The sequence below is a fragment of the Paracoccidioides lutzii genome (genome assembly GCF_000150705.2).
Source record: "Paracoccidioides lutzii Pb01 unplaced genomic scaffold supercont2.27, whole genome shotgun sequence".
NCBI lineage: Eukaryota > Fungi > Ascomycota > Eurotiomycetes > Onygenales > Ajellomycetaceae > Paracoccidioides > Paracoccidioides lutzii.
In genome coordinates this window covers 386,501-411,837 of record NW_015440973.1, presented here as the reverse complement: position 1 = coordinate 411,837, position 25,337 = coordinate 386,501, and the positions used below count along the sequence as shown (strand labels likewise).

General features: G+C 38.0%; 3 protein-coding genes across 3 annotated transcripts; 1 reads left to right on the top strand and 2 right to left on the bottom strand.

The window, feature by feature from the left end:
• Positions 1-11,222: 11,222 nt before the first annotated feature.
• On the top strand, positions 11,223-12,608 carry PAAG_07945 (cAMP-independent regulatory protein pac2; the record flags this gene model as incomplete). The annotated part of the gene is made up of 1 exon (XM_002790210.2): positions 11,223-12,608. One exon carries the CDS (start codon positions 11,223-11,225, stop codon positions 12,606-12,608), a length of 1,386 nt encoding a protein of 461 aa, XP_002790256.1.
• Positions 12,609-14,943: 2,335 nt separating this feature from the next.
• Positions 14,944-16,605, bottom strand: PAAG_07944 (hypothetical protein; the record flags this gene model as incomplete). The annotated part of the gene is made up of 2 exons (XM_015846380.1): positions 14,944-15,964; positions 16,049-16,605. The coding sequence occupies 2 exons, from the start codon at positions 16,603-16,605 to the stop codon at positions 14,944-14,946; spliced, it is 1,578 nt and encodes a 525-aa protein (XP_015700815.1).
• A 4,010-nt stretch (positions 16,606-20,615) lies between these two features.
• Positions 20,616-22,740, bottom strand: PAAG_07943 (C6 transcription factor; the record flags this gene model as incomplete). Its single annotated transcript, XM_002790208.2, has 2 exons — positions 20,616-21,808; positions 22,029-22,740. 2 exons carry the CDS (start codon positions 22,738-22,740, stop codon positions 20,616-20,618), a joined length of 1,905 nt encoding a protein of 634 aa, XP_002790254.1.
• Positions 22,741-25,337: the final 2,597 nt, after the last annotated feature.

Here is a 25,337-nt window from a genome sequence, read left to right as displayed (position 1 = left end):
TATATATAATTTAAACTATAATATTTATTTAATTAAAATAAAATTTAACTATTTTATAAATTTAATTAAATATATAATAAAAATAAGTTTATATATTTTTAACTTTATAAATATAATAAAAATAAATAATATAATATAAAATAAAGTATAAATTTAATTTTTTATAAAAATTTTTATAAAATAATTATTTAATATTATTAAGAATAATAAAATAAAATAAAAAATTAATAAATATTATTATAATTAAATTATTAAAGAATATTTTAATAATAATAATATAATAAACTAATATTTATTTTATATTGTTTATATATTTATTAATTACTCTTTTTATTTATTATAAATAAATTATATTTTAATTATATTTAATAATATTAATTAATATTTTATATTTCTTTATATATTAATTCAAATAATATTAAAAAATATTAAAAAAATTACAATTTTATTTTAAAATTTTTATTAAATTTTATCATGAAAGTAAAAATTTAAACAATTACATTTGTAGAAAATAAGTAATAATAATGTTATTTATTTTAATAACTTTTAATAATATAAATTATAAAATTTACAATTTATTAATAGTTTAATTAAAATATTAAAAGCTTTCTTTACTTTTTAAATATTTTAAATTAATTAAGTATAATACATTATTTTGTATTTATCTTTCAACTCAATCATATTAATTATAATAAGTGGTGATAAAAAAGTCATGTTTGAACTGCTTGTGACAGATTTAAAGTACTTGATAGTAATTAAATCAAAAGTAATTTCTCATGCTCTTTATACAAGGTTTGTTTTCAAATGTTTTTATTAGAAATCAACAACTAATAATAAGTTATTAGGGTATCATGGTGTTATTTATCAGCAAAGTAAAGCATATACAGAAGAGAAAATTGTTGTACTTATATACAAGATGAATTTTCAAAAAACTATGGGCAATTTCTCTACTATTAGATGAAATCCAGATTCAATCCCTGTAAATGATTAATTAACCTTAAATTGTCTCCTCACGTACCCTACTGTCTAGAGCTGATAAAAATCCTTCAGGGTCAATATATCACACGATCGGCATGGAATCAAAATCACACAGCCAGCACTCTGTTATGAATGCTGGCCACCAACGTCTATGAGGGGAAAGTGGAAGCACAGCTTTTGCGTTCATCAGCTGGATTTATCATACTTAAACTAGAGTGAAATTTTTAAAAAAGGCGCAAAGTGTAACTATTATTATTAAGGTTTTGGGATCAAATTGCGATGATCGCCCAGAATAATTGGGGGACTAGAATGTAGGTTGAGCATAAATTAAGAAACGAGATACATAGGAATAAAAGAATAATGTGACCCACGCTATAAAATTGCCGAGAAGTCTAGAGCTTGCGAATTCGTCTTGACAAGGCGTCCACTTGCAACCAGCAATCCACAAGAATATGAATGATCAACTATTTCAAGACAAGAGTTTAGCCCCTTGAGCTTCTTGCTCACAGAGTGCAAGTTTGCAGCGCCACAATGCTCACGCCAGAGGTCACAAAGACTCTCTTCTCGGAGAAAAGGGTCAAAGTTAGGCAAGACGAACATTGAAAAAGGAGGGGGATAGCGGGGGAATTTCTACGCCACCTGTCAGTCTTTCCAAGGCAAAGAAGAGTTGAAGCTTAGCTAGTCGAATCAAAGATCCTAGGGGAGCGGAGAGGAGGGACGCCGTGGCTTGGCAGTAGATATCAGATTTTTTCTTTTAGGCTTTTAAACTCTGCATGGCGCCCACGAAATTTTACGTGGAAAGATGAAGAAGCCAAGTTTCTTGGAAGCTTAGCTTTGCGGAATCAAGTTGTGGAATTATTATCCTCTTTCTGTGCGTGTGTTTTGTCTGTCTAGTTTGCTTAGGATTGTTTGAAGCTCGAGTTTCTCCATTTTTTTGCAACCGTAATCCTTCTCTTGCATTTCCTTGTTTCTCTAACACCTTATGGGTGGATACTCTCCATCCATCGGGTCCTTGAATCCTCGGTTCCCAGACCCATAAATGTTAAGGTTATTTTGACTCCCCCCTGTTCGATGATATTGACGGCCAATACCTGTCCTTGAATGCATTCCCGCTACCTTCTTGCTCGAGCCTAGAGGTAGCCACCGTGGAATTTAAAAGCAATGGTGTTCAGCCAAGGCATTTGTGGATTTTCAGAGGAACCAAAATAATATATGATTTCTGATAAATGCTCTGATACGGCGATATCCAAAATAATTTCTTTCCGGACACATGTCTACGAAGACAGTTAACAATGCAATCATCATCTTGGCAATTTGATTTTTGTTCTTGACGTCAATAACCTTATCTATTTTGCTGGCCTTGCTTGCGGTTTTTGGACGGACGGCGAAATAAAGATCATGAGAACGAAATAAGCTTGTTTTCCCATCGGTGTTACCTTCAGCCCGATGAAAAACTAAAACTATGCCTCCCGTTACAATACGGTTTCGTTCTTGTCCTGTACTTACACGGTTTATACCGTACGGTACCCATCGGTTCTTGCTCTCCACAAAAGAGTCCAGAAAGAGAAATGCGGAGGTGCTGAAATTATTTTGCTTATGGTCGCGCTACGAGGCGCTCTCAACTGTTGTTATTACGATACTCTAAGCACCGTGAGCAGAGAGAATATGAGCAAAGTCTCCGGTAGAGCTTGTTTCGTCACGGAACTTCCCCGTCGGTAGTGTGAGTCATTCCAACTCTCCGAATGACGCAAACTTTCTTCTTAACTTTCTCAGGGATTCCGAAGCCCAAGGCCAACAACAAAGAAGCAAAACCAAGCATTGGGAAACAAAACTCTCCGTCCAAGCATCTGGAGTTCTTATGCGCATCCCTGCTGTTTGGAAGTTCGCTGTAGCTCCCATACTCCGACAACTAAGGCCCAAATAAGGTTTTTAGAGTTGCGAAGTGGGCTTTTTCTTTTGTTTTTATTATCTTTTCTTAAAACGAAAAAGAGGGTACCAACGCCACATAAAAACACCAGCCTCTTCCATCCAACCCCGATACATATCGGGCACGAAGGGAAGAGCCTGGAGTGGCTGGTGCATAGACCTAATAAGGGCCAAACTACGCAAACACCAGGGAGAGGTTGACTGGATTAAACAGGCATGGGCCTTATCTTATGTCAGAGCAGATGCTAACTATGAGGCACTCAACTCATCGCGATCGTGATCAATAACCAGCAGCGATTTTCCTTTGCTCTGTTCACAATCTGCCAAATCCTGATGAAACTACAGTTCTGGAAGTTTTGGTTTGTTGGCGAGGATTTGCTTGTGCAATCCGTCAGTGTGGACTCGCGATGCTCCATTTGGTAGGGATTAAGAACCTTCCCGTGGCTAATTTGCTTGTAGGGCAGGCCTTTCTTCGAAAGAGCCGCCTTTTCTCGTTCCAAATTGAAGACACGGAAAAAATTAGCAGATCCTGCGATGTATACCATCATTCTTTAGTTCTTCCACGCTGATCCAGACTAGTTATTCCCGCAATCTATCTGATTAATCGACACCCAAAACCTTCACTTCGTACGTAGGTATGATCATATTTCCTATAACCCGGAAAGCCGTGCTTGTTCGGCTCCGAATTAGACACTTCCTGGGTAGTGGGGTTATTGACGGCACACTCTTTGACCATGCGGAACACCTTGTCATAACTAACTAGTTATACTTCATTGATGACTAAGAAAAAGGCACCCCTTCTTTAAGGAAAAGGGTGTCTATTAATAACCCATATTGTTTCGCCCGCCTTCAAAAGACCCACCCCATAAAGTGGCACCGGTCGTCTTTTATATAAAGGAGATAATCAGCATTCCATTTCAAAGTCGTGCTGTTGTATCTCTCCTCAAGCTCCAGGCCAGGGTGCAGCGTGATGAGATAAACTTTTGGCCACCCGCTTGCTTATTTACGGCCCCTGTCTGACATTTCCGCTTCCCGAATCTGGAAATCGCAGAGCTTATCATCGGTGGGCCTTTGAAATGAACAAGCTTGGGCCAAGACCATCCATGGAACCCTAATCTGGAGACCCGAGTTGTTTGTATGCCCTAGACCGTAGGGTTAACCACAGGGTAGTGGAAACAAATAGGCTCGGAGGCTCACTAATACGGGGAGAAGCCCGCTCTGAGAAGCTGAGAGATAAAAAAGTGGATGTAGAGAATTCATGCAAACTTCAAAATCCTGACAAGCCATTCTTGTCGTGGAACTGATGAAAAAGCTCAAAGAGGAATTGAAGTGGTTTCACTCAGGCAAGCCTCCGTTGTACATTGCTGTACAGCCATGTACACAGGATCCACGTATGCACCCTGATATCCGTACATCACATACATCAACTCGCCTCATCCATTGAAAACTATAACTACATGGATAAACAAAGTGGACTTAAAAAAGTTTTACGGATGGACGGCTATCCTCCCTCCTTTTCAGGGGGATGTGGATGATACAGCGCATGGGACATATGTTTATTGTCACAAACAAGTCATAGGAACAAATCCATAGATTTCTAATAATAAGTTATACGTACACTCATCCACATGCCACAAAAGCCCTGTATGTGAACAGCACGCAATCCATCCATCGATGAGTTTAATTTAACTTTAGACCCAGCCGCGTCACAGATCCGCATTATTGGTAGGTTTCTGGATATACTCCGTACTCGTACCAACATCATCATACTGTTGTTGTTGTTGTTGTTGTCAGCAAACCCCGAACAGAACCGAACCAAGCAAACGTACCCATCAAGGACATGGCCGGGATCGTAAGCGTTATAGCGAATCCCTGAATGATTTCTGCGGCACCCGGTTTTTGATTCGTCATTTCCACCTGTTTCATACCCAGAATTGTTGACTTCCGGGATTGAATAATGACGGGCAAACTATATGTCAGAAGTATTTGGCCCTGAAGGGAACTGAAAAGAATATTCCTCTCAACTGTTTCATCTTTGGGTAGACCATGGGTCGTTTCATGGTTCCAATATGGTGTTGCCTTGTTTAGGATTATCGATCATCGCGTCCTTTCTCAATAGCGATTACACCTGATGACTATTTTTTATTTCTGTATGCTTTGGAATCATTATTTGAAGGAGAAAACAAAGTTTCCAGCTCAGGGCTGCTTTCCTCATCCCAATTCTAGTCCAAGCCTCAATCCTCCAGGCTCCAGGTTTGGATATGATTTAGTTCTTTAAAGATTTTAAAGTTAAAGACGTGGCTAGCCAATAATGCCGAGGCTTTTAAGCGAGCAGACAGACTCTGTTTGCTTCAGCGTGACACTCTCATTCCACATAAAACAGGGTCGTGCGTTGTGTTTTTCTGGAGGCCTTTAGGGCTCGGTGAGTATTCATCCTCTTTAGATGGTTCCCAGCTTGTCAAGAAAACCGACTGAAGTTCTCCCCATTGGACTGTCTATACGCATGGAGTACTTGAACTTTTGATATTTTGACTTCTTGACCACTTGGCTCGAGGTGGTCCGCACAAGCCGACACGAAGGTCTTGGCTTAGGCAGAACCTTGAAAGGATAAGGTCACCATCATCTGTCAGACTTCAAGGCTTCGGGAATTTTATGAAAAAACAAGGGAAGAGAAATTCATAAAAAGAACAATGCTGAATGTCAACACACTACTTCCATCACATTTTGCTCTCCCCGCAAGGGCAAATGATTATCCGTCAATACCAATGGTGGAGAAACATGGATGTCATTATAAAGTTAAAAATAAATTACAGATCTGTACCAAGCCGGCGGTAATTTTACGCCACTGGTATTGGAAATCTTGTATCTGCAATTCAAAATAACGCGTATGTATCGTACTGTACTACACATCTAGTCATGCATACATTGCACTATTCTTATGCATTTCATAATTATCCTTAAGCTAAGGAATAAACTTAATATATGCTTTTTTTTACTATGATTAGATATTAAACTATTATATATAATGAACTTAGTATATATTTTTTTTCTCTATGATTACACATTAAACTATTGTAATTATATAAATTAAAAAGTCAGATTTATTTACTATTTTTAATAAAATATTTCTTATTTAAAATTATTATTATAATAATAAACTATATTTTATATTATTTTATATTATATAATAATTATATCATATAATAATATAATTTACTAAATAATATATTATTATAAAATAAAAGATAAATAATATTACATATAAATAATTATATATTATATAATATATTAGTTCAAAAATATATTGATAAAAATTTATATATATTTTTCTTTTTAAATATTAATAATTAAAGTACTTAAATTTTCATAATTTAATTAATTTTTTCTAATTTTATAATGATTTAAATTTTAAAGTAAACAATATTAATTTATGATTATATTATTAAAAATTAAAGTAAGTAAATACTCTAATTAATAAATATATATATATATATAGAGATATGATTTTAAATTAATCTTAATAATAACTGCTAAAAATGTTATATAAATTATAAATTAAAATTTAAAATTAAAAAAACTATTAAGTTTTTAATTAACTTAAATTTAGTTAACTTAAGATTTATAAAAGTTTATTTATTAAGTTTATTTAATCAAAAATACTTTATAAACTTAGTTAATTATTTAATATAATATAAATTATAAATAAGTAAATTATATAAAAAATACTAATTTTATAATTAACATTAATTTTTATGTAAAATATATATAGATAGTAATTATAATATTTATTTAATTAAAATAAAATTTATCTATTTTATATAATATAAACTTTATTTAATAAATAATATTAGAAATAAAAAATAATTTAACAAATAATTTTTAAAAAATTAAAAAATAATTATACTTTTTATAATATTCTATAATATAATTTATTTAATTAATATAAAATATTAATTATTTTTATAAAGTAATTAACTTTTTAATTATAATAAAAAAAACTTTTTTTAATTATTTAAAATTCTAATAATAATTAAATTTTAAAAATATAATATATAATAAAATTAATTAAACTTTTTTTATTTAACTTTAAATTATTATATATATAATTATATAGTAAAAATTTATTATTTTTAAATAATAAATATTAAATATAAAATTTTATTAATTATTATAAAATAATTTAAATTTATATAAAATATATAAAATAGTTTAGAATATATATATTTAATTTTATTTTATTAAAATATTTTTTAATAATTATATAATTAAAATAGATTTAAATAATATTTAATATAAAAAATTAAAATTATAAAATTAAATTTTATAAAAAATTTTTTAAATATAATAAATTTAATATATAATAATTATATATAAATATTTTAATATATTTTAATTTTTATTTTTATATATTATATAATTAAATATAAAAAATAATATTAAAAATATTTATTATAAATAAAAGAATAAAAAATTTAAAATATAAATTAATTTTTTAATTTATTATATAATTATTTAAATTAAAATTATTAAAATTTAAATTTTTTTATTAATAGTATTATTTATAAATTTATTTATATTTATTTATTAAATAATTAATTATTTAATAAAATTAAAATTAAAAATATATTTTATATAATTAAAATAATAAAATTTTATATAAAAATAAATATAATAATAATTATATAATTTAAAATTCATTATTAAAGAAAAAATTAATTACACTAATTAATATATATTTTTCATTTAATATTGTTATTTAAAAATTTTTATTTAAATTTTCAAATCTAGTGTTTGGTAAGAAAAGATATCTTAACGTAGAGTGAATTACATTATTAACTAGTTAGATGCCTTCTCATCTAATCTATCAAAATGAAATAAACTTTCAGCAGAATATTATTTTCATCATTTTTAATTCGAATTGAATGGCCCCGCAACAATTCAGGGCTGAAGCTCTGTGATATTTGCTGATGGCAGAGGTTGATGACGTTGCGCCCTTCTACAGACTTTCATGTTCTAGATAAAATAACCATTATTGAGAACGTCACTTAAGTGTACAGGTACCCAGGTACCCCAGCACAAAACAAATGATGTTTGAGCCATCTGGCCTTATATGAAATCCTGCACTTGCGGTTGAGATTGTATCTGAGAGGATCAGCATTATTGAAGATAAGCATGATTGGCGTCTATAGTGAGCCTGGCTTCAGGCAGGTATTTCTTGACCATCTGTGTGTATCTTTTGCCGGTTTGGTAGCAGAATGGAGCAGCTGCTTTTGGAATACTCCGTACAGATTGAATAATCCTAGAAGCCAGACAAGAGTCTTGGTAAGCTTGCATCAATGGTGTGAGAGACCACGTTTTCTGCTACCCGTACTTGGGGCGCCCAGGGCTTGCACTGGTACGGATCAAAGACACATGTTCTCTCTGGCAATGCCCGATCCTTGACATCAAGTACCAAGGTATTAATAATAAAGTTACATTGGTCATTGGACGTTGATTTTTTTGACAGTTGAAGGACCAGAAGGATGCCTCTGGATTTTCTAAGATGAGTCTTCAGTAACAAAGCAACATCTGGCCGTATTGTTGCCCCGGTATGGGTCGGGTCGAAGCCCTTGCAACACACCTGCTAGTTTGCTAGGGCGGCTCCAGACCCACTTCGGCGTTGGATTTCGGCTTAAGCTTCAGAAGCTGCGGGCTAAACCGAACGTAATAGAACGAAGGATCAGTGCGCCACTGAATGAATGGCCCATGGGACCATCAGCCATCTCACCCCTTGCCAGCTGGTCAGTGCTCAATCATCCATTTTAAGAAAAAGCAAAGGATACGTTTTTGATTCCTATTTTTGTTTTGTTGAACATCCATGAGATTGTCAGCATTCTTGATTATAATACGTAAACAGTGCTTCCCTTTTCCGCTCCTGTTAGTTAACCTTCTTACAACTGAGAATGAAGAACTGATTTCCGCATTTTCGGGCTTATTAATTGACTCAGGGTGCTATTGTTAGTTAATTTCCTGCCTACCTTCAATAGCGATGTCTGTCTAATCATGCTTGGCCAACATCGACATCTATTTTGGGTCTGTCAAAACATCAACAAAACGCTCTCGGCATCCATAGTCCGTTCAAGTTCTTGGTCTAAATCACTACTTTTTCCACAGCTTCATGTAGAAAAAGCCTGCATGCCAAAACTCTGTTCACACCGGCAATTAACAAAGTTACAACTCTGTAAAGTGTTTCTCGTACTGATACAGATGCCTGTACAAGTGCAGAGTCATTCGTTACAATAGTACCGATCTTATCTTCATAGTTAAAGAATTAAGGGTACGTGCATACAATTTTGAATATGGTTTTAAATTTCAACCAGAAAAACCCTCAAATGTGATTTATGCTATAAACCATGACAACCCTCATTATAACTCTATACACTAGTCATGTCACACATCTCTATATGCCTCTTGTGGTAATGATTTTATCATACTTCAAAGACTCTTAATCCTTAACTAACCCTAATCCTAGCCTAATCCTAACCCCGGTGTTGGGGGTGGTTTAGGTTGAATAGAGCTGCATTTATTAGTAATACGTGTGGTGTGTACCTTATGCGCAGACTATGTTTATTTTATGACAAGATTGATGTTAAAAAAGTGGGCCCCATTTTTAAACCACGTTCAACTTTTTTAAAACCATGTTCAACATTAACCTCTAATAATATCTATAATATCTAACTATAGCAATCTATGTTTGGATACACAAGGGCATTGACAGCAGATCACCATACCCAGCACATTTAAATCCACACACATATTATCCAACAATAATAAGCTTTTAAGAGGGCATGATATACTCCTTACGCGACATAGGGAATGATGAAGGAGAAAGTGACAGTTCTCCTTAATTTCAGAGGTATACTCTGTATTGTCAGTGCACTGGTGTCTCTTTGCTTTTGGCAAACACCTTTTGTCGGAACATTTCTTGAGACATGGAATATTATTGGAGGCTTAATAATATTGTTTATATAACTAATTAACTAGTTGAAAATATTTTAACTACCGATGCTTTTACTATTTCTATCTGCCGATCCCAGCTGGGCTCTTCGCATGTACAGTATCTCTTCCAAGGTTCTGAGGAAAGCTGGTATAATATGGTATGTATGTACCGTACCTACGTATGTGTATGTACGGAGTATATAGGGCACATACAGTACTTGTATTCTCTGTATGGTATCGTAATCTATGTGCCCTTGCATACCTAGACCATACCATCGAACTCCCCTTACAATACGCCCAATAAGTGAAGCCGGCTCTCACGTGCTGACCCTAAAACCGTACCTCGTACCTAACTCCGCCTCATCCATCAATGTCGTTCTTTGACTTCGGCGAGACCCTCACTCCCCTTCTCCTTATTTCATGATTCCCTGGGTTTGTAGAATTTAAGTTACTCTTCAGAGTTTCCAGGGAACTTTCGATAACTCTCATTGCAGACCCTTGGGGTGACCTCAAAAAGAACCTCCCGGCATCCGACACAGTTTTATTCTTTGGACGTATGCTGCACATCCCGTCATCCTCGCACGCCAAAAGCCCACAAAGACGGGATTAGGTACGTTCGACAATATTAATTGCCCGTTGTTTTGCTTCGGTAATCTACATTATCTGGGTTTGCCCTCTGCTTCGATGATATTCAAAGAAACTGCCTCCATTTATGGACCCCCCCCAAATCCGGGTAAATGGGTCACCACCACTGTCTCCTAATATTGTGATCGAGGCGATTCCTCGACAACTTACCGAATGAGATTAATTTCAGCTGTCGGTCTCTCCCATATTCATCTTTGACCCAGAGCGTTTGTTATGTGTGGGCTGGTTGACCCAATCCCAAATCCACCGGAGAATTCTCAGCGCTTAGCCTCCATTGATTCCCAAGTTTTCTAACATGTTATGACAAGACCTTAAGCCCAAGGCAACCTCCGTTTATTTCGGGGACTCTAATTCTAGGGCTTTCATACATTTCCCCCCCCCATGTTTCCTACTTTTTATTTTTTACTTTTTTCTTATTTTTATTTTTCTTTTGGCTTTTCTTCCTTCCCCACCTTGCTGCCCTACTTTTGATTGAGCGAAGCAACTCGTTACGGTTCTTTTTTCACCTGATACAGAATAGCTAATCCCTTCTTGTGGTCATCAGTGTTTGAAGATTGCACCTGCAGACGCAGGGACAAAAAAGCCAGCCACCTTTCCTATCTTTTCTTCCACATTCTTCACCAAGGGCTTTGCTAAAGGTCGGTTTATCGGACGACCGTTGCCTTGACAACCTTCTTTATACTTGAGAATAGGGGATGGAGACGTATAACGGACATGTCCGCACACCTGCGGACGCCATCATTTTATTCGAAGCCTGCCGTATCGGTCTTTTGCCTCGTGTTCAGAGAAGATTATCGGAGAAGGAACGGCAGTCGATCAAATCTGGCTCTGTTTTTGTGTGGGACGAGCGGGAAGCTGGAATGAGAAGATGGACGGATGGAAAATCATGGAGCGCAAGTAGAGTATCCGGAAGCTTCTTGACCTACAGAGAAATGGAAGGGAAAAGAGGAGGCGGACACGTTACCCAAGCGTCAAGGGCAGGGAAAACTCCTGATAGCAACAGAGGGAGTGACGAAGATGCAGGAGATGGAGAGGAAGGCCCGGATGGATATCGATACAAACCAGATGGATTGATGAAACAGTCGTTCAGCATCACAACCTCTACAGGACAGCATCTACATTTAATAAGCTATTATGCACGATCTCATCCGACTGCTCCTGGTTTGAACCAGCCGTCCACTGACCCAGCTCTACGACATATCCGTCCACAGAAAGGGCTATATCCTGAATCCAGCGTTAACGACCAACAGAATCTGCCCGTTGTGACTCGTGGTCCCATGCCTGCTCCCGCATTTTCGGTATCTCCTCACTCTCTTCCCTATGCTCGTTCAGGTCCTCCACATCCCCAATCATATGCTCCTCCGTATAATTGGCCACCGCCTCCAATCACAAGCGCACCACATGCTCCTGTCATGCCGTACCCTGCGTATTTGCCCCCTCTCGCAGGTCCCGATGGACATCCACCTGTTCCATATGGCCAGCATCCTCATGCTCCACCTTCCCATCCTCAACTCCCCTCCCCATATGAAAGACCCGTACACCCCGCCGATGCTACGCTTCCCCCTCCCGTACAAACCCACCCAGGTGCCGTTGGCGGACAAGGGGTACAGTTTTACAACCCTGGTCGGTCCCCAAGATCACAGCCGCTGATTATGATGGGACCTCCAAGAATGGGCTCTCCTAGCCAACCACATGGTTCACCACATGGACAACCCCAGGCAAATGGGATCCAGCATAAACATGTCCCCAGCCACCCTCCACTAAAGAATATCCCTCCCACCATTAGAAACAACCACGCGAGCAGTAACGGCAGCGGACCGTCTTCATCTACCACAACCGTCCCGAGCATCAATTCACTCATGAATGGGCCGCCTCCCTCACCGCCATTCCATCCCGCGGGGAGTTTATCGAGCATCATCGATGGACCAATAACACCGGGCCAGCTGAATGGCACTAGCCGCAGAAGTCCAAACCCCGTCAGGGGCTCAGACGATGGACCCAAGGATATTCCAAGCGAAAAAATCGGATTCGGAGAAGATATGAGAGCCCTGCGGCAGCTTGATAAAGTTTTCACAGCATGATCCGTCACCGTTTTTGAGTCATCTTACTACAAGGATGTAAAATTTTTACATTAACCTTGCGCTCGATTTTCCAGACTGGCTTTCTCAAAAATTGCCCTCATCTGGTTGTCCGTAAGGATTTCATTTTTTTTACGTTTTCTCCTGGTACCTTTTGTTGCCGATTTGCGTGGGCGTTTCGCGGGCAAGGCGCATATAATGCTATTTACGGAATGATTGTCAGCTATTTGGTACATATAAAATCGGGTTAGGGATCTAAGTTCACATGGTAAAGGGACAAACATCGGGCATGCTTGAGGTGTACTTTTTCATCGTCTTTGTCTCCATAATCTTCGTTACGAGTATTGAATTGCTCAACCTATTTGTATCTTGTTTTAATTCTCACTCGTGTTCTTATTATTTCTTTCTTATTGATACTATGCATTGGTAACTCACTCGTCTCCAATCTCGACACCGAGTGAGCAATGCTTGAAATTCTGTCCTTTAATTTGCCCCCCCTGGTATCCATCTACTGTTATGTTCAGTTGGAATCAGGTTCTAATATACTCCCCTTACCGCGAGCAATTACAATATGTCTGGTGCAGTGTTCAATATGGTATTTCACATCGTATTACTCTGAATTAGGTGTCTAGGTATTAATGGTCCTGTACATACCTACATCCATACATGCAGAGTTTCCTTAAGAAGCAGATAATTTAAGAAGCAGTCAACTAGTCCTCATACACAAAACTGCTGCCACTTATTGGTTGCAACTAATTTAACTCTATAGAGCTCTTCTTTTTTTCGTTTTGCTGTCATGCGTGTATTGTTGCACACTTGTATGCTTCGTGAGGAACCTAGAAACATTGTTATCGAGTTCCCAGTGGCATACTGCTAGCCCGGGATCAAGTAAGGGGTCGTCCTTATTTTCAGACGAAAGCCTCGATGGCAATGATGTTAAATGTTCGAACCTAGCGCAGATTGAACCAGGTCATCTTCAGCTAACTGAGCTGGAACATGCTCGAAATTTGTCTCGCATACGTGCAACAGCTCGGCAGCACGGTTCACTAAGCCAAACAATGAATGGGAAATGTGAACTGGGCTCATGAAAAGTCTCATTATTTTTTTTAGTCAACGTCCACATTGGACTAAAATAATAATATGGTAGAACCGCCTGGTCGGGTTATCATATCATAAGTGAAGAAATACGGCTTTGGTTGCCTTGAATAACTCGAGATTTTCGCATAAGGATCACATGAAACTCCTGAGCCAAAGCAGATCGTCACTTTCTTTTATCTGGATCCGTTGGAGGGATGAAGCGCTGGACCCTTTCATGCCAAAGATTTTGTGGGCCGCAGCCCTTCGCGCGAAACACCCACTCCACAGAAAGTTTATTGTATGGGCTATATATAGTGGTATAACACCTAGATAGAGATACCAGTAATCCTACTAAAGTTGGCTCGGAAGATAGGGCTGAGAAATTATTTCAAGTGAAATAAGCATCCCGATGCTAATTAAGGGCTACCTTCGGGTATGATGACGTAGCTGGTCTTCCATATGTTGTTATATGGCTCAAGTCATCTCTCCCTCATGCTTTAATGCTACGACAGATCACTTCTCGTCTGACTGAACTCTATGCACTATACTGAGTTAATCATGCTGCAGGTTGTTCTATGCAAAGTCACCACTGCCAGAAATAGCAGATATATGTTTCCGGTTGACCGAGAGAGGCCGCACAAATCTCACACGTAAGAAGGCAACTAGGCGTTCAAAACATCTTTGTAGTTAGGACCCTTGGGAGTTGATAAATCCATAGACGATGCCTCTTCGTTCCTTTATTTACTCCAACCATGAAGCGCCAGAAAGAAATATATAGACAGGAAGATTCACAGGTAGAACTGTAAGTGTTAATAAGAACAATAACAAGAGCACATATACAGTCTAAATGAAAGAAGTTGCCAAAAAGAAATATCCCACTAGTTATAAAAGAGCTCTTTAAGAGTTCTTTTTTATCCTTTCTTCAAACTCGTAACAGATATTCAGATGTATAGATTTTCGACGGCATCGTAACACGCTCGGGAGAACCGGGAGAAGGTCCAACAAGTATATTTGACAGTCCTTTCGTTTCTGCTCCATGACCTCCTCTAAATCGTATATAGAGTGTGATACTTGTGTGTCTCGTTTGTGAGAAATGTACTAAACCCATAAACAAAAATTAAACGCCTAAATTCTGTTAAGATTTTTATAGCAATGCAATAAAAAAAAAGCTAACGTAGAATAAAATAAAATTATCTGTACAGGAGATAGAAGTGAAAATGGTTGTAGATGATGGTTCAAATGATAACCCAAAAATATTGCGTTAGATATCCAACATACTCCTCACTTTTTGAGGTGGTTGCTGCTGAGTCAAGGTTTCTCCAGATGAGACGGTGGCCTGGCTCCCCGACCTCTTGGAGGGGAGCACTACCTGATTTCTCGAGTGCATCAAAGTTGAAGTATTAGTCCTTTGGTTTGGATCCGCGAACGGACCATGTTGAATAACCATGCTTGGGGTATTCGTATCATTCAATTTGATATCCTGGTTCTCCCCTGAAGGTTTTGGAGCGGACAAAGTCCCCATTTCGACGTAGCGTTCGACGTTCTGCTGAGTTGGTTTTCCGCCTCCTATCTCCGTAGTTAGGGCTCGTAGTCTCGCGTTAGGATCACCACCAGATACGTGTTGGAAATCGGGTCGAAGTCGACGCCACCAGTCCGGCTTCCTCTTTGAAGCTTCAATGCCCAGTTCAATATCGGCTGCGCGACCACGCTCACGACGTTGATTAATCAGAGCCTTATCTTCATTGGGATCGATGTAACCCCAAAAGTTCAAAACAGCTAGGACGAGGAGTGCGGGAGCGTAACCTAATCCATAGAGCCAACCGACATTGCCATCATATCTAATGGGTGAAATATCCCATGAAAATGCGGAAGCGATGCCGAATCCGACACGGATGCCGATGAGAAGAATGCAGATGATGAATTTCGGGGGCGCAGAGCTTATATAGAACGTCATTGATCGAAGCCGGTTCGTTGGACGCTCTTTGTATCGATAGATGCTGTGCCCAAGGCTGTAGGAGATGATAACAAGACATACAGCTGCAATGATACTCCCAGCTTTAAAGCGCGAGTCTGTTGCGGATGGTTTCGCATTTGTCATTGTTAGATCATAACTGTGTTGCTTTTGAATAGTAATCCAGCTCCTGGGAATAACCATAAAGAAGTTGAGCCAAGCAAATAGATAAAAAATCAGCGGCAGATAGAATTCTTGTTTCTCCCTTGTAGAAGCGGTCAAGAATGCAAAGATATCACGATCACATATCTGCCGTTCCTGCCATGAACCCCTTTAGACAATATGGTTAGCGGGCAGTAAGTTCAAGATATGCGCCATAAGTGGAATCCTTCACACGTATGGATTTATTACGTACCAATGCCTGACTCCCTCCCATACAGCGGCAAGCAGTCCAGGAAGAAGTAGATAATAGAAGAAGCTCTGAAGACTTAGCGCAGTTCCCTGCAAATAAACACGATCGACATCGATGCTCATGAAACAGCTTATGATACCGCAAGCTGCAACGAAAAGCATCCAGTACCACTGCCATCTCCTTCCGATGGCCCTCCATCGTTTCTCGGACGGTAAGAACATCATTCCATGTTTCCTCAAATTGATCAATGTGAACACTATCGTCACCGCAAACATCGACGCGAAAGCGATCCCTACACTTCCCCTTTTCTCGAGGTCACCAATTGGGGAATAACAGGAGGTTGCATTGAGAAATGTTCCGTTTGACAGCATTCGAGGCTTGTAGATGTCGAATAAAAGCCAGCAGTTCGATCCGTTGGATAATGTTCCATTAGAATAGAGGGTATAGTTAAAATAGTTCAGAGCGGTTCTATTGAAATGAATATTATTGATAACTGTATCGGTCGCATTATCCCCGTTTTCTGTGAACTGCAACAGCTCCCTGACCTGGAAGAGAGTCATGGCTGATAGATATATGTATGCCAGCAGGGTTGGAATGCTTCTAAGTGAGGAGTCGGGAGTCGAATCAAGCAAGATGTACAGTCATCGCTGAGAGCTTGGAGGGCCGCCGAGATGGCAGTGGGAGTCCCAGGGTACCTGAGAGCAGAAGAGAGCAGAAATGCAATCGCGGTGTCGGAACTCTTCGTGATTGATGACAAGAAGATTGGTGAATTTTTCCTTTGGGATGAATCAGAATCTGTGAAATTGACGTTAGTGCCGCGGTGTTTGTCTTTGTCTTCTTCCGGATTCTGAGAACCTGCTACATCAGCCCCACTGTTAACTTAAGTTAGTTTAATATATTTCAACAATTGAACCACTCAACTGAACTGATCACTAAATTCACTGAAGACCAAATAACTGGATTTTAGTCAGGAATATCTTATACTTAACAACCACTCATTAAATTAAATGAAATTACACTAGGTTCAGGACATCCGATTCTAGTATGCTTAAGCATGTCACAATTATTGCATCTCTGCAAGCATTTATATGCATAGCCTTGACAGAGATGCAAAGTGTTGAATAATAGACTATTCAATGAGCTGAGCAGATAAAATCGCAGACTTTATAGTCTCATATCTAGTTAAATCTTTTCATGTTGAATTTAGCAACTAGATTTTATATATTTAAATTTTTTTTCCCATTTGTAGTAATTATATTTCATATTACTTTTTATAATAATGATAATAATTATTTTATACTTATAAATTTTAATAATTTAGTTAAATTTTTTATAAAATTTTAAAATAAAATTTAAAATAAAATTTAAATTTTTAATTTATAAAATTTTTAATTTTATTTATTTATTTATTTATATAATTAATAAAAATTTTTAAATATTTATATAAAATTTAATAATTAAAATTTTTTAAATTTATTAATTAAATAATAAATAAAGTTAAATATTTAACTATTAAAAAACTTAATCTAAATTAAAATATATTATATTAGTAGATCTAAAATTATTTAAATATTTTAAGATTTAAAAGTTTATATATATTATATTTTATTAAAATTATTAAAGTTATTATTATTTTTTATTTTTTATTTTAAATTTTTATAAATATAATATAAATAAATAAATTTAATATTTTATTTTTTATTATAATTATATATATATAATTAATAATAATATTATATTATTTATATTTAAATATATTATTAAAATATTATAGTTATTAAAAATTTAATATTTATTTTATTTATTATATAATTAATAATATATTAAATTAAAGTATATAATAAAAATAAATATTTTATAAATTATTTAATTTTTATTTATTAATAACTTTATTATTAAAATTTATATTAAATTATTAATTATTTAAAAGTTTATTAAAATATAATTTTTAAATATTTTAATTTTTAAAATAATTTATAAAAATAAAATTAACTTTAATATATTAATTATTTTAATAATAATAATTTTTTTTAATTATTAAAATTTTACTTAATTATAATATTTGATATTAATAATAATTATTATATTAAATTTTATTATTAATTTAATTTAATTAAAATTATAAATATTTTAATTAAAATTTTATATTAAAATTGTATTTTTAAATTTATTTTAATTATAATTATAATATTTAAAATTATAATATTAAAATTTTATATAATATTTAATTAAATTTATTAATTATTTAAATATATAAAAATTAAATTAATTATTATAATATTAAAAATAATTAATATTTTTAATAAATATTAATTAAAAATTTATTAAATTATTATAAAATATATTTTAATATTTCTATAAACTACAAAGCTTAATTCTCAGCAATAAGATCTTAAAACATTGATTTAAAAAGTTATATAATTAAAAATCACTTTATTTTCTATTTCTGAAAATTTTTCTTCATGTTATAATCATCTTGATCAGGCAGTTCACTATCCTTTGAAGTAAAAGTGCCATCAGAAGCATATTATTGCACAATTAGACTCTGATGACAGAAGTGATGAGGACGAGAATGTGAATATAGAGACCCTTTCACGGATTATAGCTTCAGAGGCTTTGTATTTGGTAATAAAACTTCACTTGTATGAGGATCAGCAGGATCAAGGGAGATCAGAGTCTAATTCAACAGCTTAATTACTATAAAAGAAGGTTAGGAGCACGGAAGCTTGAAAATCAGCAGTAGCAAGGATATTCAGGAGTACTTTGAATGATCAACCCCTATGTAGCGAATTCCTTTATATAACGAATTGAATCAAGCTTCCAAGGTAGTTAGTTGTTGGGCCGTCCTTAGCGCTTCCCCGCACGTGATTCCGCGTACCGCTTATAGACTATTTTCCTCCCAATACGAGGTCAACCATCCCACTGTTTATATATGATGAGGTACATCATTAGGGTATGCATTTGGCAACAAGGCCCATTTGCCAGGAATCTATACTGGACTAAGGACGTGAACAATTCCATAGAGGTCACCTAACCTAATAGTATCCACTTACAGCACCTAATCATAATAGTTTATATCTTCGGCCAGCGGGTTTTATACATAACGTTATCCTCTATGACGCCACAGGTCACTCTCAACGCCTGTGGTTTAATTTCATCAACGTCCAGGAAACAATGTGAAAATAGATAATGTTAACGTGTCAAGTTAATAGGACATAATGATGATGCAAAAAAGCCTAGTTCTAACTTACGGCCAATTTCACAGGCTCATTCATTATGATCATTGTCATCCGACGTGGAAATCATAGGTTCAAATGTCCTAGTCGCTTGATGAATTCATTGGAGAAGCAGGGAGGAGATTGAAGAGGAGATGTTGCGGGATGGGCTCAAATTACACCACTCATGAAGGAGAACATTGTCTCGGAATAGGAATGAACATATAACATTGGAGTAGGTTAACCGACGCAGGGTGTGTTGGGCAAGATCAGAAGTCTACAGTAGAGTTGCTTGAACAACTCCACATACATAGAGACTGAGCAAACCATAACTCGCTGGGAAATATGGTCATTTTGGAGAATGCAGAAGAGATGCATGACATCCACGGCTCAGTTGGTGGAAATGGAAAAACAAAAACCGAAAACAGCAGGAGACGGAAGTGTAGTTCATATCAAACTGCGAATGGAGGAGAATAGGGCACGGACTTGTTTGAAGGACGGAGAAAGTTGATAACGTTAGGAAAGAGATAATGGTGAAAATGCATCCAGGAGTATGTCACTCCCGTGGTTTTCGTGTCTCATGTCCTAGAAGATCAATCCGTGGAAGATAGAGATGGAAAAATGGGATATCCTCAAGCGGAGACAGACAAATGCAGGAAACATATCCATTCCATTGCTTCGCATTCTCTTTCATTAAAAGAGACAGTAAAAATATCACTACGCAAATTGAATCAGAAATTTCACTCACCACTTCCGGCTGCTACCGTAGACTTTTAGATCACTAAAGATGTGACCCTTTTAAGTCTTCATATCTCTACATTGCCTTGTCTTGCCACGGACAAGGGACAGTAGGAATCATGATAGGAGAGTCAATAAAATCAAGGAATAGAGAGGAGATTAGGTATCATAATCGAAAAGGGAGGGAAAGATAGGAGCACAATAAAAGAAAAATTTGGATATTAAGCCGCCTTGATGTAAATACCGGTAGGTTTTCTAAAACATCCGTGGTAGAAATAACAGGGAAAATGTTTCGCAAACGGCTAAGAAAACGAGAGGTACGGATACCTCACCACATCAACAGTGACAGTCGGACCTTGCTACCTTTACTCCTGATTTTCGACTGGTTGGAAACGCCACCGCATGCAGACATAATATGCAAAATCGCACCGCGAAACTCGAGATAAAAATGAAACGACGGGGGGCGGTTGTCGTTGAGGAAAGAGGCTGTGTAAATAAAATAGAAGTGAAAACAAACTCGTGGAGGGACATGTAAAGTTAGTAATCCAACACCGTGCCCTAAGTTCCTGACATCTTCCCGCTATTCGGTTTCGTCAGGCGAAAAGAGGAAACAGAAATCATGTAATCAAAAAATCCATCTCCATAGTCTCGATGATCTTCTCCCAATCCCAACTTTCTTCCGGCTTATCATCCATGATTTCCCAAACCTTCTCAACAACCGCAAACGCTGGTTTTATGTTGCGCAGGCTTGAATAAGCTTGAAGACTATCGAAACCCATCCTGATTCGCTCACGTTGTCTCAACTTGAAGGCTGAGCAGCCAAGTAGAAACAGTGGCATGAGCATGATAGAATTGGCGCCAGCATCTATGGGAAGTTGATCGAGGAACCGAAGCCCATCATCCACTACTTGAGATATCTTTTCGCTTGGGAAAGAGGGGCGCATGGTCCGGTAGAGGTATACCCATGTCGATTGCCGATAAAGCTGGGCCGCCGACCAGTTGGGGTTGTCCGGAGAATATATTGGTTCCCAAGCTCGAATCGATGCGTCGACTGATACAGCCTCACTCAGGGTCCGGTAGTCGACTGGCGGTTGCAGACCTTGCATAATCCGTTTCCGTATCCTGTCGCGAAGAACGGTGATTTCTGAAATATATTGGAACAACCCATCGAAGATTCCCAAGAGGGCGCCGGCTTGGGCATGGGGAACAAAGTCTGGGAGACGTAAGTCACCTGAAAGACAAATGGGTCGGCGATCCAGGGTAGTTAAAGAATTTGAAATGTCATGATATTGGAAGAACTCCATGATGAATTGTTTGAATGTTTCATTCTTTGGGGGATTAGTATTCAGGAAATATCGGGTTGCATCCATGTGGGATCTATACTCCCCTTTAGTCTCTCCTTCGCAAATAGTCTTAAGACACAAAGCTAGTGTTGATGCGATCATAGGATCCTCTAGAGGAAGTTCTGGGTCATCGACTGAGCCCGTTTGAGAAGCCACAGTTAGCCTTAAATCAGTGATGGCCCGGTGAAAATGGTATTCTTTACGTCGAATAAATTGAGGTTCTGGGTCCCTTGTCGACAGATGTGATCCGGAGAGGCACATTAGCGAATGCATGAGGCACCGATTCTGTGTAGCCATTGGTAACAAGATCTCCTTAAAGGGATTGGAGTCATCGTTGATGAGAGTAAGCACCCTGCTAAATTCGAATACAAAGTGGTCAAGGAACTTCCGGTCAACGTCAGTCTCTATACCGTCTATTAAGATCGGGAGGTCAGGGGGAATAGCGGCAATAGAATTCCTTCGAATAGCTATGTAGAGCGAAAGTTAGCAAGAGGAATTCTAAAAGATGCCAATCACCATCGTATTTTTAACTTTTTTTTATTTTATTTTATTTTTTTTTTAATTTTGTTTTGTTGCTGCTGGTGTTGGGTGGGATTTTAATTCCTAGTAAAGGGAAGTAGGTTTACCCTCTTCCATCTTCTGTTTTCCACTTTTCCATACTTCCTTCACTGGATAACCTTCACAGACGACCGCATTCTTTTGGCAATTTAAGCACGACGGCTTTGTTTCGTCGCATTTCTTCTTCCTCCTTCTGCACGTAACACATCCAGTTTTTGATCTTCCTTTCGCAATCTTTGTTTGGCCCGGGAATGGGGAGCGGATGTTTTCGTGGCCTCCCACGCTTCCTTGGAGCATTGGTGGCATTTTGTGGTGTTGCCACAGGGGAATCTGTTTGTTTGATCGAATCTTTGCTCAGCTCTTCGATTCTCTCCATCAATAAGGTTTCATTGTCGCCGATTTCCTCCACTTTTGGCGTCACCTCGTCCCCCGCCGTATCTGTACAAGGAGATGAAACCATTACGAAACTAAACGTCTTTGATGAATGCGAGGAAGAGGGTGTTTGTTCAATTTTATGTTGAGGGAATCCCTCACGGTTGATATCGCGAAGATCGACCTCATGTGTTGGACTGCGACTAGCTCGAGTCTCGTTGCGACGGTTCTGATTCGTACCATCTTCTCCATCCGCAATTTTCATTCGAGAGAAACGTTCACAAGGGGTGAGTGGAGTCTGTATCAAAAGCTGGGGGGAAGACAACGGAGAGGTAGCGGTTGTCAGCTGCTGGTCGCGGCAATCGGGGGTTATGGTGCCCGTTGTCGATGTAGCAGAGTTACATGGACGCTCACTGAACTCAAGGTCTAACGCAGGGAGGCGAGACGAGGGGCAGCGTTTTTTATCCATAACAACATCAAATTTCTAACGGGAGGAACCCCGAGGAACCAAGTCTTGTAAGGCACTGGGAAATAGGAAGAGGAAGACGACGGGACGTGGACGACAGCTTATAATTAATGGGCGTGGAGAGGCGCGATCGGATTATTAGGAAGCAATTTATGGCTTGGTATGCCCTTGTTAAGGGACACGGCGGACACAGCGGGGGTCTGTGGTTGGCAGACGAATAACCAAGCCTAATAACCCTTTCTGCTGGCAGGCTTTCCCTCTCTACAGAGTAACAAGGTAATTATTAATGGCTGACCCCTCCCCCTCCGCGGCTGGGTTGACGAATGTTTGTTCTGGTGTTCTCGCCTGAAGAAATCGAACAAGGAAGTCAGAATTGGTCTCCCAGGAGTCCTTTTATTCCCAGAGTGCTCGTGCTCTGCAGCCTCTGCTGGAAATCATGCGGCGTTCCGGCAAGATTGCCTGCCTCCTTAGAGCATCCGCAGGCGCAGTGTCCTGAGCTGCCAATGATCAAGCGCCGATTGCTTAGTGCAGGTATTTCGCTAGCAACTCATTACTCGCTAGCGGGTTTAGTGTGGCCTGCCCGATGATAGAGGCATAATCCTCCAGACAAGTCACATACGGGGAGAAGAAGCCTGAAGGGATGGGCTGGAGGGTGAGAGGTCTCCCGCCATTTGACAGTTCACAATATTTAGCCTGGTCGGATTTCAGATAACAGACATCTCGTCACTCAGCGTGCTTGATTTGACAATTTTGCACTTCCGCTGTGACGATGTCGTGCAAAAAGGAATGACTTCACTTTATCTCTAGATATGAGATGAACCATGGCCCATTTTCTCGGTTCGCTATGAAGTCGAATCGGTTGACGGGATGAAACTTAAAGGATACCACATAATCAGACCAACAGAGAAAACGCCTAGAAAGGGAATAAATCAACAGATGGAGCACATAATGACCGTTTGCCTTTGTCTATTCCACTAGGACATGGATTCGTCATTAAGAAATCAATGATAAACCGAATTACGAATGCGAAGAAGAGGAAACGTAACAACGGATTTATTTGCTGAACCAGAGGTCAAAAGACACCCCATCCACTCCTAATCGGATTTTTAAAAAAGAGGATTGGATAGCTGGTTCTGAACAACTAGATGTACACTGTACAAGTACACGGTAGGATCTATGGCTATGTGGTAAATCACTTCATTATTACCAGAGGAACCAGGACTAGTTCTTCACGTTTTTCCTTGCAAAGCGGTGTTAACTGTGGTCTAAAATTCTAGATGTTTCCCCTCTATTCATTGGCTAATGCTGTAGCTTAAGGGGTTTACAATACCTCCAGCTATTCAGTGGCCCCCAAACTCCTTTGGAATGGTCGAGAACAACCTACGTGTGACAAAATCCATTTCCATCTCGCTGGTAGCGTATGTCCAGTTACCTGTCAAGCCCTGCTCCACCAGCGGTAGAACAGTGACAAAATCCTCCACACATGGATATCTTCACCGTTCACAATGGTAAGAAGAGTCTTGTGAGATTCAGGGTACACAAAATTCCTTACCTCGTATGATTCTTTCTTGTGGACCCGACGACGCGAACCTGGCACGACCACGCATTTCTTCAATGTCTAAATCCAGGGGCATACGTAAACTAATTATCCAACCTGACCATCCTTACGCGCCCATGTCAACACGTCTCATCATTCATCCATGGTTGCCCTACATGGTTTTCTCCAATTCAACTCCCGGAGGCCGCATGTGAGAAATTAAGAGCACTTCAGCTAGTTTTTCACTGCTGATCTGTTTACCACGAAATACTGGTCCCATTGCATATCCCTCCCCATCCTCACGTCGTCCTCCGATTATGGCTTTGTTGTGCACAAAAAGCCGAGGCGGATATGTCTCCATCCCTTCATTCAGTGTTCTCCCATGGTCTAGAGAAGGAAACCTCCAAGTCTTTTAAGTTTTAAATATCTAGCGCGCTCATGTTACTGTATACGACAATAAGTTATCGAACTTTGCCTTCGGTATTAAGACCAACACAATTCCATTGTTCCTCGGAACCTTTGGTCATCATGTCACACAGTGGATCGAAGGCATGCAATAGAAACAGTGACCCAACTGCATTCCCAAAAGGGAACAATATTCTATACCACCATGCATTACACAGGACGACTATACGAAACTCACAATCCAAATTGATTCAAAAAATATACTGACTCTGTTGATAGCTAGTGGTTATACTAGAAGATGACATTTTGAATTTCATTCTCCCTTCGGACCGTTCAGCCAAGGCTGCAAATTCTGTTGTCTAGAAGATACCTACGAGCCAGACGCAGTGAGCGCCCTTGTCGTCTCCTTTCAATGCTGTCAAAATCACTATTTGGACCGGCTGCGCAGCGCTGGCCAATACATGACATTAATTTCCTGCATCAATTGGACTGATCGGTATGTTATCATTAAATGCCTAGGGAATTTGCCTGGAACAAGGCTGGCATGTAACGTTGCGCCGTCCGTTGCCTCCACGTCAAACTTTACGGAGTACATAAGGTAGAATCTTGCTGAGGATTTAAATTCCAAACCCAGAATTCCTCTCTATGCCTAATGGGA